General features: G+C 46.7%; 7 protein-coding genes across 7 annotated transcripts; 3 read left to right on the forward strand and 4 right to left on the reverse strand.

The window, feature by feature from the left end:
* Positions 1–7: 7 nt before the first annotated feature.
* GIQ15_00439 (uncharacterized protein) lies at positions 8–1,068 on the reverse strand (the record flags this gene model as incomplete). The annotated part of the gene is made up of 2 exons (XM_033547856.1): positions 8–694; positions 769–1,068. The coding sequence occupies 2 exons, from the start codon at positions 1,066–1,068 to the stop codon at positions 8–10; spliced, it is 987 nt and encodes a 328-aa protein (XP_033408807.1).
* A 325-nt stretch (positions 1,069–1,393) lies between these two features.
* GIQ15_00440 (prefoldin subunit 3) lies at positions 1,394–2,263 on the forward strand (the record flags this gene model as incomplete). Its single annotated transcript, XM_033547857.1, has 4 exons — positions 1,394–1,416; positions 1,516–1,765; positions 1,835–2,068; positions 2,153–2,263. 4 exons carry the CDS (start codon positions 1,394–1,396, stop codon positions 2,261–2,263), a joined length of 618 nt encoding a protein of 205 aa, XP_033408808.1.
* A 907-nt stretch (positions 2,264–3,170) lies between these two features.
* Positions 3,171–5,121, reverse strand: GIQ15_00441 (Atg26p; the record flags this gene model as incomplete). The annotated part of the gene is made up of 2 exons (XM_033547858.1): positions 3,171–3,458; positions 3,517–5,121. 2 exons carry the CDS (start codon positions 5,119–5,121, stop codon positions 3,171–3,173), a joined length of 1,893 nt encoding a protein of 630 aa, XP_033408809.1.
* Positions 5,122–5,959: 838 nt separating this feature from the next.
* Positions 5,960–7,183, forward strand: GIQ15_00442 (uncharacterized protein; the record flags this gene model as incomplete). Its single annotated transcript, XM_033547859.1, has 1 exon — positions 5,960–7,183. The coding sequence occupies one exon, from the start codon at positions 5,960–5,962 to the stop codon at positions 7,181–7,183; it is 1,224 nt and encodes a 407-aa protein (XP_033408810.1).
* Positions 7,184–7,849: 666 nt separating this feature from the next.
* GIQ15_00443 (prenylcysteine oxidase) lies at positions 7,850–9,531 on the reverse strand (the record flags this gene model as incomplete). The annotated part of the gene is made up of 2 exons (XM_033547860.1): positions 7,850–9,321; positions 9,396–9,531. 2 exons carry the CDS (start codon positions 9,529–9,531, stop codon positions 7,850–7,852), a joined length of 1,608 nt encoding a protein of 535 aa, XP_033408811.1.
* Positions 9,532–11,023: 1,492 nt separating this feature from the next.
* Positions 11,024–12,461, forward strand: GIQ15_00444 (uncharacterized protein; the record flags this gene model as incomplete). The annotated part of the gene is made up of 2 exons (XM_033547861.1): positions 11,024–11,155; positions 11,295–12,461. 2 exons carry the CDS (start codon positions 11,024–11,026, stop codon positions 12,459–12,461), a joined length of 1,299 nt encoding a protein of 432 aa, XP_033408812.1.
* A 193-nt stretch (positions 12,462–12,654) lies between these two features.
* GIQ15_00445 (uncharacterized protein) lies at positions 12,655–13,702 on the reverse strand (the record flags this gene model as incomplete). Its single annotated transcript, XM_033547862.1, has 2 exons — positions 12,655–13,270; positions 13,533–13,702. 2 exons carry the CDS (start codon positions 13,700–13,702, stop codon positions 12,655–12,657), a joined length of 786 nt encoding a protein of 261 aa, XP_033408813.1.
* Positions 13,703–14,124: the final 422 nt, after the last annotated feature.

Here is a 14,124-nt window from a genome sequence, read left to right on the forward strand (position 1 = left end):
TCTTCCCTTATTCATTTCCCAGTTCATTTTCCTTCTCAGCCCATTTTTCGCGGATTCGCCTTCGAGCTCCGCCATTGATACCTTTGCCCCAGATCTCTTCCCTCTCACTATCTTTGAATGACACCGGTACCTTTGCGGGCTCATGTTTCTTATCACCTGGGAGGTCCTCAACCAACCCAATAAGCACCTTCTTCTCTACCTTCGCCTTTTCTTTACTCTTTGCGTTCTCCACCTTTCGCAAATAAGAGGCATAAACAACCACTTCCGCAACCCCAACCAAGATTCCAGCGAAGAGAGAAACAAACACTCGGAATGGTTGCGAAGAGGGCGCGTGGGGATAGTAGTAATGGGTATGGGGATCACTAGCTACATAGCTAGGCAACGTGGACCAAGGTAACAAAGTAGACACTTTTGGTATTCGGAAATTTGACAGACCCCAGTATGTTGCGAATCCGGTGAAGAGTATAGAGACGAGGATGTTTAGGACCAGGGAAGGAGTGATTGGATCGGATTCTTGCCCGTCCATAAAAACGGACTGTTTGGCACCGCCGTGTACTCTGTCTGAAGGCGATGCAAATATGGGAGACGCTTGGCGTTTGGATTCGGATAAAGAAAGAGGATGGAGGAGACTATTATATTTGTTTTGTTCTGCTTCTGCCTGTAACTTGGCTTTGAGGGCAAGGTATTCTGGGCTCTAGACGGGTAGGTTAGTACTGATATTATACTAAGCTAAAGATAAGGGTATAATTAATAGATATAACCACTTACCGGCGCAGGCTTCGGTGGTGGAGGAGGGATGTAGAGCTCTGTTCCACGGAGGAGGTTGTTCAATGTATACTTGCTGCCTTCCACCAGCGCATCAGCCGTTGCCTGAGCTTCATCTTCTCCATCCGCGCCTCCTGACCTGGATTGCCGACGGGAGAAGCTTCGGGCAAGGGATATAAGCTGGCTATGAGATATAGGAGCCTGTAAGTCAGGGGTTTCCGAAAGCGAGAGCGCCTCGCGTGTTGCTAGAGGGAGAGCTTCAATGGCGGAGATAATGCACGGAGTAGCTTTTAATAGCACCATTGCGGATTAAACGAGGGTGCAGTTCATTTATTATAGCGTATAGACAATAATTGAGTCTGCCTTAACTGCAGTACGCACGAGTATTGAGCGACAAGGTCTTCAGTCCGGAGTTGTCGATGGAGCTTGGTGTTTGGGGGAGGTCGAAAACGACGTCACTCCTGGCGTTTTCCCACCACCAAAATAATTAGTTACAACTTCCGCTGCGGTCAACAAATTGGTTTCCTTTCACACGCTCCGCTATTATCGGCGAGCTATGAGTAGATAATACTCACATATATCCAAGAGCGATCAAATTCACTACTAGGAACCTGTGGCATCCACTGCGATGGCAGAGAAACAAGCAGACAAGTATACTGGCTCTCCCCCACATTCGCTCTACCACCCCCCTTCACCAAAGCGCTCGCAATTAGTCCCGGCCGAAAATGACTGACAACCCGAATTATATAGAAAGCGTAGCCTCCCGGCGACGGGCTCTAACCCTCGCGGCATCCCCGCCGCTCCTTTCGTCGACAATGTGGCCGACTACGTCTCTTCGAGAACAGATGTCGAACCCACCCTCCGATCATTCCAGGAGATGGTGTCCAAATATCAGTTTATGGAAGTCAATACGCAACGACGTGCACAGGGCCTACAAGAGAAGATCCCAGATATAAGGAAAACCTTAGAGACCGTCAGGTTTCTGAAGGTCAGGAGAGCGGTACGGAGTGACAGGCTCAACATACTCCGCTATTAGCTGTTTGCGATGCTGATGGGATATATTTGTTAGGCCGGCACCAACGAACCCATCCAAACTACATTTGACATGAACGACACACTATATGCGCATGCGACGGTATTACCCGAAGATACGGATGAGGTGTTCCTCTGGCTTGGAGCGAACGTTATGCTCGCATACCCCATCGACGAGGCAGAGGAACTGCTAGAAGAGAAATTACGAGCTGCGGAAGTGAGTTTTAAGAACTGCGAAGAGGACATGGAGTTCCTAAGGGAGCAGGTTACGGTTAGTCCACCATGGCTTACAACATTGGTTCAAAGCATCGTTATTAATTACTAACCAACTTATGCTCTCATGCTCCCCGTTTAGACCCTTGAAGTTGCAACGGCCCGTGTATATAACTGGGACGTGGTGCAGAGACGAAAGGAGAAAGCGGAAGGCAAAGATGAGGAGAGTAAAGGTGAAAAGAGGCGGATATGAACAGATGGTTAACCCTAGAAGGGATATAAAAAAGGCATCTGTTTATATTTTCAGTTCAACACCGAGTCGATACTTGGTGGCCGTCATTCCGTTGGTATTCAATGTTGTGTGGGCTGGGATGGCAGTAGGTATAAATGCTCTGGAAACACTTGCTCGAAGGATAAAAGTGGCACAAATGCTGAGATTTCAGATATTAGACATTCATATTATTCACTATTTGAAGACCAGGTAACATAGCAAAGAGTGAATGGTACATGGAGAACAGAAATAACAGAAATTGCTGTAACACCTAGAACAAATGAGATAGTCAAAGCCATGTAGCATTCTAACCGTCTCTAATAAGTGAGATCTCAAGTGCACCTCTAAATGAAATTAAGAGGAAGTGTGGCATCGAAGAATAAGAAACGAGCAAACGCGTCAAATACTATGCAAGCGCAAGGCGAGATCAATAACAGGCAGCAAGCAAACAAATGGACGAAAGCAAGTAGTTAATTCTGCAGTAATAATGCAATCCAATCTGACCAAATCCCAATCTAAACCTGCTCCCAGAGAGTAAGAAATGAAGATAGAGTATCAAATACAAGAAGATTAAAACCGGAGGGGATGCCAAACAAATGGCATAATGGCAAAGGGGAAGATGGGTGACCAAATGACAATTCAAAGAATAAAGGAAAAGACTGTTTAAAATGACGGTATGCAGGGTAAATAGCAAATATCTGAGAATGCTTGACTATGCATAAGGATAGAAAGGAAACAAATAAAAAGGAAAGAAAAAACGAACAGAAGCACCATGGCGCCTTGACCTATCCCATCCTACCCACCTTTCATCAGGGCATCATAAGTCATTCATAATAGTTGCATCAAAGCATAGGTGGGCCATAGCGTATTGCAACGGAGGGCTCGGGTATTAACAAGCCACATCTTCCTCTCCGTCATCATCTAGTGGCGGTAACGTCCCGGCAGCGGCCCCATCAATCAGCGCTTTCAATTCGCTCTTGGGATCCTGGGTTTTGGGAAATATCTCGTCACCGACGAATGTCCAGGATTCTTCGATACCGTCTAAGAAATCCTCGAGGTTTTCATCCTCGGCGTCAGTTGAAGGATGGCCAGAAGCAGTTCGGCGTAAGAGAGTGAGAGTTTTGGCATATTCTAGGTCACGGTAGATGGACTGGATAGCTTTGCCAACACCGTCTTCCTATATTACGGGTTAGTTATATTCTGACAATTTAAATACAGTAGAATGGGAGATTTACCTGGCGGATTCGTTCTCCAATTAGCTTTGCCTTTATGATCATGCGCTGGCTATTGGTTGCTTCCCATAGTGCTCTCGTGAAGGCAGCAACGTTTAGTTTCTTCATACACATTCCGACTCCTAGGTCGTGTACGCGAGAGCCAAAGAAGAACTGATCTCCAAAGAAGGGTTTGATAATAGTAGGCACACCAGCTCGAAGACTTGCCCCCGTCGTTCCCGCTCCGCCATGATGCACTACCGCGTCAACTTGGGAGAATAGCCAGTCATGGGGTGCGGCGGTGATTTGGTGAATCTCTGGAGGTAGTGCGATTTCTGCCTTTGTGCTCTTTGCATCACCTAGCCTATCTGACCAGCCTTTGGACAAGATGCATCGTACACCAACTTTCATTACAGATTCGACCACAGTTTTTGTCATGGCAACAGGGTCAGAGACGACTATCGATCCAAAACCAATGTATACCAGTTTCTTCTTGTCGGCTCTAGCCTTGTCAATGAACGCTACGAGTTCACTTGGTGGAGCCCACTCGGATCCTTCGTTCAGAAACCAATAGCCGGTCACGCGTACCCATTCTGGATAATCTTGTGGCGGAGGCACGACAGAGGGTGAAAAGTTGTAGAGAAAAGGCACCTTATCGGGTTGCATCTTGTCGAGACTTGTGTTTTGGAGACCAAGTTCCTTCTTTCTCCATCGGTTGACCTGGCCGGAAATAGCTTTCCAAAATAAGGTGTCAAACATAATATAGGTCAGGGTATTGTATGTGCCTCCTAGATTGCGATCTGGGACAGCAAAAGCATGAGGGTAGACGGCTGTTTTTGACCAGGGCATAGTAAAAGCACGGAAATATGGGATTCCCATGGCTTCCGCAACGTGAATACCGGCCATGGCACTTGGAGATTCGATCAGGACATCGGAGTCCTGGCAGCCCTTCCAGGAAGAGGAAAGGAGATCATCTATCCACCCACGGAACTTGGAAGATGCTTCCTTCAAGAAAGCATATGTAAACATGCCGTTCTCAACGCAGATTCGCATGAGTTCTGCCGGGTCACCATCGATCGGAGCAAAGTCGATTCCATGGCCTCTTATCCAAGGCTCGAACTCCTTGTGAGTCGCTATGCGGGGTCTGTGCCCCTCTTCCAAAAGACCCTTGCAGAGAGAGATGTAGGGCTGAACATCGCCACGGGAGCCGATGGTAAGACAGGTTATTCGTAGTGGTTCTGATGGCTTGAAGTTTATGATGGATGCAGAGTTATCGTCGAAGAGCATGGGGCCGTTGTCCTGAGAGAGGTTCGAAATGGAGGATTTGAGGGTTTGGACGTCGAAATCGTTACTACTGCCAGAGGCAGCATCCAGAGGTGTCGGATCGCTATTGCTTGTGGTTTCCGTTGTGGCGGTTTCACTCTCACCACTCCGGCTTTGGCTCCTGTGCCTATTGTTCATTTGTTCTAATAGATGCTGGAGCTGTTCGTCAGTTTCTGGTGGGAAAGTATCCGGAAGCTCCTGCTGGCCCTGGCGAGCCAGGAGTTCGCACAGTCTCCAAAAGGCCTTTGACATGTCGTTTTCAGGTAATATAAACGACTGGAGGACGCGGTAGAGGATGTTGTCCATGGAAGGATGGAACGGGAGGAGGAGGGGTGGATATACTCAGTAGAAAGCACGAGACCGGAAAGCGCTTAAGGGCCTAACGCTATTACGGGCTACATAGCAGAACGCTTGACATAGCTGCAGTGGAATAGTAAGAATAGCCAAGCGGAATAGGTAGGGATGCAGAGATACAAGAAGGCGAGTGAAGGTGATGGTTGAAAGTGATGGTGGTGACGATGGAAAGTTGATGGGACGAAAGTTGCGGCTCTTTGACGTTGCTTCTTTTAGCTATCCCGAAGCGGAAACTCGCGGGCGTCACATGTTTGCAGTCACATGTTTTGGCGAGTCAGCAAAGTCATATCACGCTCCAAGAGACACGATCTATGGCATGATCCAAATATCCAGGCATGATCCAGACATGATCTAGGACATGATCCAGGGTATGACATGGTAGGCGTTGGCGATCCGGACCATGTCGCCGTTACGCTCCACCCAGCCCTAATCGATGGAGACAGCCTCCAGGTTAAATATTACCTAAGTGCTTAGTCAGATGTAGACCACGAGTCACGTGAATATAAATGACAATATGGAAGTTACCTAGATAGGAAGTTATGATGTTATTGACTATTTGGTGTGTTCCTCTTACCTAGGTAGCAATATAAACATGGCTATTTCCCACCTTTTACTACTTTTCCCTCCCCTTGTCGGCTGCAGCCACTCGGGAAATCAGTTGTTTAACCCATGATTTAAGACTGTCATCTTTGTTTCCACTCACCAGTGCATCAGCTTGTAATTGTCTGGTAAGTTACTTTCTGAACCTCCATGAATGCTATGCTTACCCCTTTTAGTCGGCCAACACAATATGGACTCAGAAGAGCGTGCCGCGCGACACAGAGAGCTCATAAAATCTGCCCGGAAGGCCTACAAACGCGCTCGACAGCAATCGAGGGAAGAACTATATGATACGCCCCAGTTTTGGAGAACAACACAAACTGTACTAGATTTAGAGGATGCTATCAAGGATTTGATTTGGCAGCGCCGAAGCGAGACATGGCCCACGGATGATGATGCCTTCGAAGCGGCCAAGGAAGAATACCTCAGGCAGAAAGCCGCCAGAGACGAACGGAGACGGTCAGCAATGAGAAGGGAAGAACGTTACCAGAAGCGGGAGAAGGTGTTGACCTTCCCCAAGACGGGAAACAGAACAACATTAAGAGCCATTTACACTGATCTGTTTCTCAGCATAAGGGGAGAGACCTTTAGAGACAAACAGAGAGATTTCATCAAGTCCCTCACGGCAGCATACGGATCAAGACAAGAAGGTAGAGTGACCACTTATTGCAATATCCTGACTGGGGAGTGGCACATGCGACAGTTCTTCATTACAGCGCACATTTTTCCGTTGTCCTTTGGACAGCCAGCTATGAATCATATATTCGGAAAAGATGCTCATGGCGAAATTAATACTGCGCGGAACGGTCTTTTTCTTCCCACTGAATTCGAAAAGGCATTCAACGCATATCAAGTTGTTATTGTCCCTCATGGATCGCCCACGAGCCAGCCACGAGAGTGGCAGGTTATTCTTCTTGACCACTCTGGCTTGAAAGATATTCGTGTTTCGGGTATGACTTTTGGGGAGCTACACCAGAAAAAATTGATCTTTGCCACTGACGCCAGACCCCGAGCTCGTTACCTCTATTTCCACTTTATTCTAGCTATGATATCTCACTATCGTACCCAGAAGTCGGCCGGTGTTATCAAAGACGAGCTCCCAGACTCCATGATACCATCTCTGACTAGAGCTTGGGGTAGCGAGGGGAGCTACCTCACTGACGACGTTATCCATGGTTTCATTGAAAAGGTCGGTCACGAACTTCCCGCAGAACTACAAGAAAATATGCGCAGCCAATGTTTTCGTGGATCATTCGACTCTGAGGCGGAAGTTGACGAGATCTGCGAGGCCGCCCAAGGATTAGACCTGAGAAGCGATGAGGAAGACAATGACAGCGATAGCGACGACGATGATTTCTTCGATATCGATGATGGAGAGAGTGAAGAAGATATGGGTGATTCGGATGAAGAATGAAGTGAGGTCTGGTTTTGATGAAGACGATAACTGCATGATGTGAAACAGGTAGTGGTAATGACTAGCTCTTATCAAAGTATGAATTATTCTAGCTCCAGTAGTTTTACATTTACATTTTACTACTTTCTACAGACTTTTACATTCTAGCCGTACGTTTCTCTCCATATCTCTTTCCCGTTTAAATGTTCGTTGATACCTAAATTATTTGATACCTTACCATATCCAAATTGGGTTGGTCATGGCTAGCATGGAGCCGGTTAAATCTTGGATTTCCATCCGGATAAAGGAATTTTTCGAATCAACTTTGGCATGAAGAACATGGTCCCCCTGTACGATAGCCTGGCGCTTACGCGGAAGTATTCCCAGTGCCAATAAAGAGAAACAGAGCGAGCAAACAACTGACAGGAAAACCCGACACGGGGAATTCATGGCGGCTTCCGGTTGGGCTCTGGTGCCTAATTTACCCTTGCTCTTTATCTGCTGGACGGAACATACGGAGCATGGATTACTGGGTTAACAGGTCATATTCGTCTACAGATACACTTGTTACTCATACGGATAAGCGAACGGAACTGTGACTAACAATATTACACCTCAAAAAGCGACATTTCACTGTCTCGGTATCCAGAAACCGTATTCACATACCAGTAGAATCGACCCACGGATCTACAGTAAGCCGTAATCAAACATATTCATCTTCGGCTTAAAATCCTCTGTCTCCTGGGAAACCATCAGCGCAGCAACGTTCATCCCAGAAAGAGAGCTCGTCTCCATGGTTGAAATCAAACTCTCTATCCCACTCGTGTACCATAGGTTTGGAGCTAGCTGGATTTCTTCAAACGTCACACGCGGGTATAGCACGGGATATGAATGCCACAATTTTTCATGGCTCCAGCTGATATCGGATTGCAAAAAATCGGATATGGATCCCTTTGCCGGCCCTTTGATTCCTAGGATACCCGATAGGAATGCTGTGCTCAGTGGCTCAGGCGAAAAAACTTTGTACACATAGTGATCTGGAACGTTGACCCGTTGTTTCACCGGTGGCCGTACCTTTTGCAGAGTGCTTATACTCCAGAATCCGGTAGGGCCAACCCCATCACGGCGATGTCCCAAGTCAAGTCCCTTGGGTAAGGTGGTGAGAACGGTCTCGGGTACCAGGGCGTTGGGTGGGAGGTTGAAGTATTTCGGGGACAGTTTGTGAGGCGAGGAGAATAGGGTCACGTATAACTTGACGTAGGGGATCTCATCTGGGCGGTTATTGATAGTAGGCCCAAGCTTAATGCCTGAGAACTGAAGCGGTGCTGCAAGGACGACGTGGTCGAACGCTTCTTGCTCCGTCGTGTTAGTTTTCGTAACATAAGAAACGGCATAGGCGTTGTCCTCTCGTCTCTTCACGTTTGTAACCTCGGTTTCAAGGTTCAAAACTGCTTTAGATGCTGCAGCCATACCGCGAAATATTTGCCAGTTCCCTCCCCGGATTGAAACTGCTCCCTGCGCGGCCATGCACACCATGGTCTCCAGTCCGTGTATGAGCGGAAGGTTTTGGCCATAGTTCACACGAGTGCTTGCTTGAATAATCTCTCTCGAAAATGCTTCCGAGATGTGGTTTGCTTTCAAAAACTCTGCCCCGGTAGCCCAGGTTGACTCGATCAGCCCGCTACTCCGTGCAGCTTCAGATAGCGACTTCCATGGGAAGAGCGGGTATTGGTATAATTTCAGGAACTTGTCGATCGTGGACTTCATCAAATCCTGCGTTCGCATTGGAGCCCATCCATACCGCCAGAGCAGCTGCAAGATATTCCACCATCTGTAGTTTCCTTCTCTCTGCTGGAAGACGAATTTAGTTCCATCCCATACACCCACGCTGTCTGTTGCTTCTTTGGGTCGACCATCTCCAGCGCCCTGGATAGTAAGGCCGAAAGTCTTTGCAGCTTTCATGAGGTTTTTATTGGCCTCGACGAATATCGATGCCCCCAGCTCGATGGGCAGGGATGGGTCATCGAAAACATTAACTGTAGTTGATCGTCCGCCGACATGGGGCGATCGCTCGAATATTGTAATGTTTATAGGAACGGAAAAGTAATCGGCGTAAGTTCGGAGATAGTAAGCAGCAGACGAACCACCGGACCCAGCACCTAGAGATACTTAGCTTGCGGGTTGCTTTGACAGTTTTCCATTACTCGTATCTGCAGCATAATTGAAAACGTACCTATTACTGCAACTCTTTTCGGGGCCTTCGGAGACGCAGGCAGCTCTGTTCCCAATGGCCGTTGGGCGTCCTGGGACACCACGAAGCCCGACAACAGTAGAACATAGAAAACGAGGGTAGATCGGATGATATGCATGATGACTTGGTTGCAGCTGCGCCTAGTTAAACCGATTCTAGGATATCAGGGTAAGAATGGATGGATGCTTCTGCAAGTTCGAGTCCTCGTCACACCGGACTTTTGTAACGGCGGTCGTACGATCAATATGCCAATGAATGTTAGGGATAAGGCGGTTTAACGCATATCGTATGTCCCTTTATCAGAGACAGCTGCAGCAAGCCGTAGAATTTGTCTTGTCGCAAGCACAGCAGCAAAGGTCTCAGTTACGCGTAAGGGGGAAGTCACAACAGCAGGGAAGGCAGCAAGTACAACGAAGTACCAGTCCTGTTCCACGGTCTTCCGGATCGCCCTTAAACAGTCTGCAGTGCACAAGGACCTATTTATCTCTCATTGATGCAATGCACTCAAGCGTCGGGAGTATCATGCAGTTGATTGCGTGGATAAGATTGCACAGAACAAAGCAGGTGGGTTATTAATAGCGAGTGCCAACGGGCCCGTACTTGGATCGACACGGCCAAAGATAAGGACGGACGGCTGCATATATATTCGCTAGTTATACACGTACTAATGCCGTAGCCCGTGCCTCTAGGCTGATCATTGGCCTTATTGTTGGCTAATCGCGATACCACGGCTGTATTGGAAACAACACAGCCTCAGAAACAGCCCCTGTCGCAGTAACAATGAAAAGGATACTTCGAGGAAGCGGGATATGTTCAAGACATTGCATGCAGATGCCTGACATCACCCCAAGAAGTTGAAAATAAAGCTGAAGCTGAAGATGGAAGTTGGATGTCGAGTTAACGTGAGGCTAAACAAACACGGCTCCACCCCGGCTGTCGGCATTTCCGGTGTTTTGGGTCACAGCATCGTCTTGTTTTCAACTTGATAATGGTATCGAAAATTTTCAGATTCTAATATAAATGCATTGTTCCTAGCGAGAGGTATACGTAGTACTGGCATCTACTAGACAGAAAGAATCATCAAATTATTACTACTCCATATGCAACGGCATAATACATTGGTACCTGATAACAGAAAGACCTTCAGTTCAAACTTGGAAAATTAGACACTAGATGGCCAAAGAGGGGTTAGATTCCAAGGACGGAGTCGAGTCATTTAGGCTGTAAACATGAAATGATTTTGACAATAAATAACCCTGGCGTTTGTAGTATTGAAATCGCTGTGTTAGATATTTGACAAGCAACCACGAATCTTGATAAATTCCTCCTGCTCGAAAACATAGTCACCTAGCCATCTCTCTCCGTAATTAAAAATATAGATAAAGGACCAAATGTGAATACCCAAGCAAAGTCTAGTAACTAACTAGATATTATTCTTTTCTACTCCGTACTGCAATCTCGAGACGTGACAAAGAAACAAAATTTAGGCATGATTAGTCACCACCTCTTATCGCGATCATCACGTGACTCATCGATAAACATTTTTCTGATTGCAGAGATAGATAGAAAAGTTGTATAGAGACAAGCAATATCTCACCACAGGAAGAAAGATGGATCCCTACGATAGTGACTCGTCTGGCATAGACGAGGAACTTGGAGACTATACAGAAACAGGGGTTCTCCTTGGATACGCGTCCAAGGAAGAAATCAGCGATGCAATCAGCCACCTAGGTGGATGGCCAGTGAGTATATCAAACTTCATTGCTTTGGGTCGCAACCTACTATTTATCCCTTGTATATGAGTATTTGGGCTCAACGATATTTATCCATCAAAAGATATATATAAAATTGTTTCATTGCTAACACTATTTTCCCTCCTAGACATGGCTTGACCCCGCGACCCCTCCACCAGGAGATTTCTCGAAATGCAAGATTTGCAATGACCCAATGCCACTTATCCTACAACTAAATGCCGACCTCCCCGAACACTTTGCGAATGATGAGAGGTGGCTATATATATTTGGCTGTGTTAGGCGTACCTGCAATCGCAAGCAGGGGAGCATACGCGCATTGCGGGGTGTGAAGAGACATAAAAGTGTAGAGGAGAGAGAGAAAGTATCCGAGAAGCAAAAGGAAGAGGCGCAAAACAAACCGAAACGGGATATCGGGGCGGACCTATTCGGCGTGAAGCCTTCTTCTAACATGTCTGGAAACTCGAATCCATTCTCAACATCTACGATCGGCGGAAGCAGTAATCCATTTGCTGCGTTGCCTACATCATCACTTGCCGCAGTTATACCACAAAAGCCAGACACACCGTCGCCTACAACAGAAAAGGATCTCCCTGAAACATTTGCACAGAAAGCACGCATCTCATCCCCTTCACAACAACAACCCAAAGCCATGGCAGGACCACAAGCTCCCTGGCCAGAACAATCCGCTTTCCCTCCACCATATCCACACTATTACTTTGATGCCGAATATGAAGCCTTGTCCAAAACTGAAGAAACCACAGTACCGTCCAATGTTAAAATTGATACCCTCGAGACAGAAGACGAACCCTCTTCCTCTAAAAAGGAGACAGAAAAAGATCTCTTCGAATCATCTATGGACAAGTCGTTTATTCGCTTTTCTACCCGTCTAGAACATAACCCGGAGCAAGTCCTTAGATATGAATTCCGAGGAACGCCATTACTATATTCGACGAATGACGAGGTGGGGAAAATATTTGCTTCTGAGAGCTCAAACCAGGCACAGTCGCACGTTAAAGTGCAGTCTAGTGGCGGGAGCAAGAGCAAGATTCCACGCTGTGAATCATGTGGAGGGGATCGTGTATTTGAGCTACAGCTTGTTCCGCATGCAATTGCTATGCTTGAGGAAGGCATGGAAGGAATTGGCCTCGGCCCTAAAGATGATCCAGGTATGGAGTGGGGAACAATCATATTGGGCGTTTGTGCGGCCGATTGTGCACCTGAAAATATAGGAGAGGCTGGCTGGCGAGAAGAATGGGCTGGTGTACAGTGGGAAGAAAGGTTACTGGCCAAATAGAAAGAATTGGATATTAAAAAGTAGATCCTTATTTTTGTTCATGATAGACTTAAAACACATGATGGTCGTTGAATTTTTTTTTCTTGTCAGCCGTTAAAATATATCAAGCCATTAAAAGACGTAAAACAGGTAAACCCTCTGCCAGGTAGGTATCTATTGTAGAGAAGGAAAAGAAGACATGGCAAGAGAAAATTTAAGCAGGCTGTTCGAAGCCTCTTCTAATAACTCTTCCAAACATTTCAATCCCGACCTTCTCGCCCTTTACTTCTCCGCGGGCCTCGTTCTCCTTATTCCTTGGTACTCTGACGATAACGTTCTTTGCATCATTAGCGCCAGAAGCACCGGTCTTATCAACTTCCCAACCGCAAACATCAACGGCGAATTTCTCAAGGGTGTCCAATCCCTTAACATCCAGCCAGTTCATTAACATCTCAGCGCTAATTTCACGGAAAGCCTTTCCGACCTCCACCGCAATGCGGACGCGAATTAACTCTTCGAAGCCAGCAACATCGGCAGTTAAATCAGCGTATAGGTCGTCTGAGTTTAATGTGGACCAGAAGAGAGCGTATTGAGCTGACTCTAGTAGTGTGGAGAGACGGGCAAGCTTCTGCACTGACTCGACGAAGTCGGATGTTTGGATGGGGAGGGTGGCGGATGGCCCTTGGGTGGGGGTTGAGTGGAAAGGTTGTGTGTAGGCTGGAAGGAGCGCGAGGGAAAGAGAGAAGGCAGGTGAGGGGAAGACGGTCAGGGCCTTGACCAGTATGTTGGTGGTTGTCTCAACATTGAGTAGGTGTGGGTTAAATTGATAACTAGATACCATTATCACATCTCGGTGGTTAGCCAAACATGTCCATGAAATGTTAAATGAGGTATAAATATTGGTAAATTGCATTTCCGATAGCTTGTCTCATATTAAAAGTTCTCCCCATGTATACCATAAAGGCATAGTCGTGTTAATAGGAAACGTTTATGGGTAATAATCATTGCAAGGAAAAAAAAAAAACGGGCATGCGAGCTCGATGGTGCGAAAGAAAAGCAAGACTGCATTTCAGAAAGAAGGGGAGAGCTTACAGTTTCAATAACGCTAGATTGGCGTAGCAATCAAACGTCCTATCCTCACACTGTTGTACAATATAATCTTGGAAGACGGTCGTTGTCTCCGGGTTATATCTGTCGAGTCCGTTTAAAATGGCATCCATATGCGCCGGACGCGTCTTGCATTTATCAAACGACGTCGCCATCGTGGAATATGTGTATTATTTTAATCCCAAGAGGGGGTTGTCTTCCCTCTTCCAAGCGTTGGGAGTAATAACTCGCTGCTTGGAAAACTGTGTAATGAACCTCGAGAAAGGATAGAGAACAATATTAGTAGGTAGTTCTCGAGGTTGAGATGTAGGATGTGTGATGTGAATGGTTATGAGTGGTTGGGTTGTGGTTGAGTGAAAATGAAGTTGAATTGATGTTGTAACTGTTTGATTTTTGTGGTTTTGTGAAGTTGTGGATTTTTTCCCCTCTTGGCAAGTTTTTCCGGTTCCTGTGCTGAGTAAGCAGTGGTTTTCGTGGAAGTAGACGAGGACACGACGAGAACGACGAGAAAGACGAGGAATTGAGGCAGAGAGGAAGCTATTCTCAGCAAGTTCTCTAGACAATTGGTAAGAAGGAT

The sequence above is a fragment of the Arthroderma uncinatum genome, assembly GCF_011692745.1.
Source record: "Arthroderma uncinatum strain CBS 119779 chromosome Unknown scaffold1, whole genome shotgun sequence".
NCBI lineage: Eukaryota > Fungi > Ascomycota > Eurotiomycetes > Onygenales > Arthrodermataceae > Arthroderma > Arthroderma uncinatum.